This window comes from Protopterus annectens, chromosome 3.part1 (assembly GCF_019279795.1).
Source record: "Protopterus annectens isolate FY-2018-M chromosome 3.part1, PAN1.0, whole genome shotgun sequence".
In the NCBI taxonomy this organism is placed as follows: Eukaryota; Metazoa; Chordata; order Ceratodontiformes; family Protopteridae; genus Protopterus; species Protopterus annectens.
In genome coordinates this window covers 1,793,172,302-1,793,174,520 of record NC_056732.1, presented here as the reverse complement: position 1 = coordinate 1,793,174,520, position 2,219 = coordinate 1,793,172,302, and the positions used below count along the sequence as shown (strand labels likewise).

The window sequence follows — 2,219 nt, the reverse complement described above, 5'->3', positions numbered from 1 at the left end:
CTCAGTGTGAGTGACCTGATTCAAAAGTGAGTTAAAATAAATAATTCACATATAAAGCAGTACTAAAGGGGATTTTTTAAGACAATTAACTGAAAGGAGAGCCCTTAATAAGAAAGGTGTTGCTGCACAGCTAATAATAACTGAATCCCTGGAGTAGAGAAAACCAAAAGCAGGAAATCAGATTCTGATGTGGTTTTTGTTTTGTTCACAGTTCAGTTTTAACTACTGTGAATCTCGCACGCAGTAGTACAATGATGTGTCATCTGCCCGTACATTGTTCAGTTGTAAGTGTAACAGACTGTTGGAATTATCTCTGGAAATTGTAAAACGACCTTGGACTGATGAGGAATAATATGTGTTACTTCCAGCCCCCGAGCTGATTCTGGCCACCCAGTCTAACCCTTTACCAGCAGCCTGTCGAACCCAGCTCATCCAGTAATCAGCAAAGGTAAATCCTGAGACTTTACATGATAACCTGAGAGATGATCCTGGAATCACCACATCTCCTCCAGACTCAACAAGTTCTATGGCAGACTGAGAACCTGTAAGGAAACAAAAAAACATCATTTTTTTTTAAAAGTAAATCGATATAATAAGAGAAATATTATTTTTTAAAGTAACAGCGTACCTGAGATACTGGCAAACAGGAGACAATAAAATATAAGAAGATGCATATCTTTATTATAAAATAATGATCTATTTGTATTAATCTATGTATGCATAACTTGCTGCAAATACAGGTACAGTTTGCTAGTGCTCCAAGCTGTATATATGAGCAGGGAAAAATTAGGAAGTGAAGTCGTCAATGCAAATGACTATGTGCATTAAGTTAACACCCCCCAACATTGCACTATAAATAAATGACTGACTGTTGAATGGGAGATAGGCATACGCTTTGTTCCTCTGCTTAGCAATGTTATCTTAAGTAGTGTTTACTAACCCATCTCAGCAGTTTATAATTTTACTGTATTTTATGTACCATAGTACATAGTATCAGAGTAATATTACTGGTGATATAATTTCCTGATTAATTCAGGTCTACAAAAAGAGTTCTATATGCTGCTATTTATTAATTTCATTAATCTGTCATCAGAGTAAGCCTACCACACACGTCCATGTTTTGGGAAGTAACCCTGGAGTTATATGCAGGGAACTTATTAAGGAAATACATTTATAAGAAAAAAATGACACAATTGTATCCATTAATGCAGAAATGAAGGTCATAGGAAATAAATAACCATATCCATTTATTAACTGGGTAATCCCACTCGACAGAGAGTCCCTTTGTAGTGGCAACCCAGGAGGAGCATCTGGTTAAGTACCTTGCTCAAGATTTTACAGAAGGCAATGAAAAACAGAATACTGATTTCGGAGTAAAAAAATAACCAAAATCCTCTAAAACAGTAAGAAATGTCTTTGTGGGTTTAGAAAACAACAAAAATGGGCTGTTGTATAAAATTTATTAAAAAAAATAAACAAAAAGAAAAGAGGAAACGCTTTCATGTTCACCGCCTTCTCTGAATATGCATTCAGTAACATATGCCACCTATACTCACAATCTTCCACATCAACAGGGTGGATTTCAAGTGAGCTCTGAAGACAAATCAAAGAAGACATGTTTTATCATGTGATATGTGATAAGCCACATGACTAACAAGCAGTTTAAATGTAAAGTATTGCATTGTAATATATACAGTCTGATGAAGTCTTCATCCAGGGAGTGATTGTGTGTAAAGATATACTTTGGTCAACAAAACAGATGGTCAACAGGTGTGTGAGATCGACAGTCCTTTGGGATGGGGAATATGCCCCTTATCAAGGCACTGTGCAAGATCGACAGTCTTTGGGGATGGGGAATATGCACCTTACACAGGGAATGTGCAATTTCAAACCAGGCATACATATAATTAGCAGTGGGTTTGTGGGGTGCATGTTTTCAAATCACGCCTCAGAGTATATGAGTAAAGATATATATATATTTTTTTTACATTTTGCAGTTGATATTTTTCATGTTGATCTACTAAACTTTAGACTATCTTCATTTGATACACACACACACACACACACACACACATATATATATATATATATATATATATATATATATATAAATTTTGCGATATAGAAGTGATGAAGCACAGGTGATCAATGTCAGCCCCTAATCCCAACCCTGTTCCTGACCATAGAAAAATGCTTTCTGTAATACCACAATCCAGCCA

The 2,219-nt window shown here is 35.7% G+C and overlaps 1 gene segment (V, D, J or C); it reads right to left on the bottom strand.

The window, feature by feature from the left end:
* Positions 1-222: 222 nt before the first annotated feature.
* LOC122797870 lies at positions 223-719 on the bottom strand. The segment is given in 2 exon segments: positions 223-542; positions 629-719. Coding segments are annotated over 2 exon segments (366 nt in total).
* Positions 720-2,219: the final 1,500 nt, after the last annotated feature.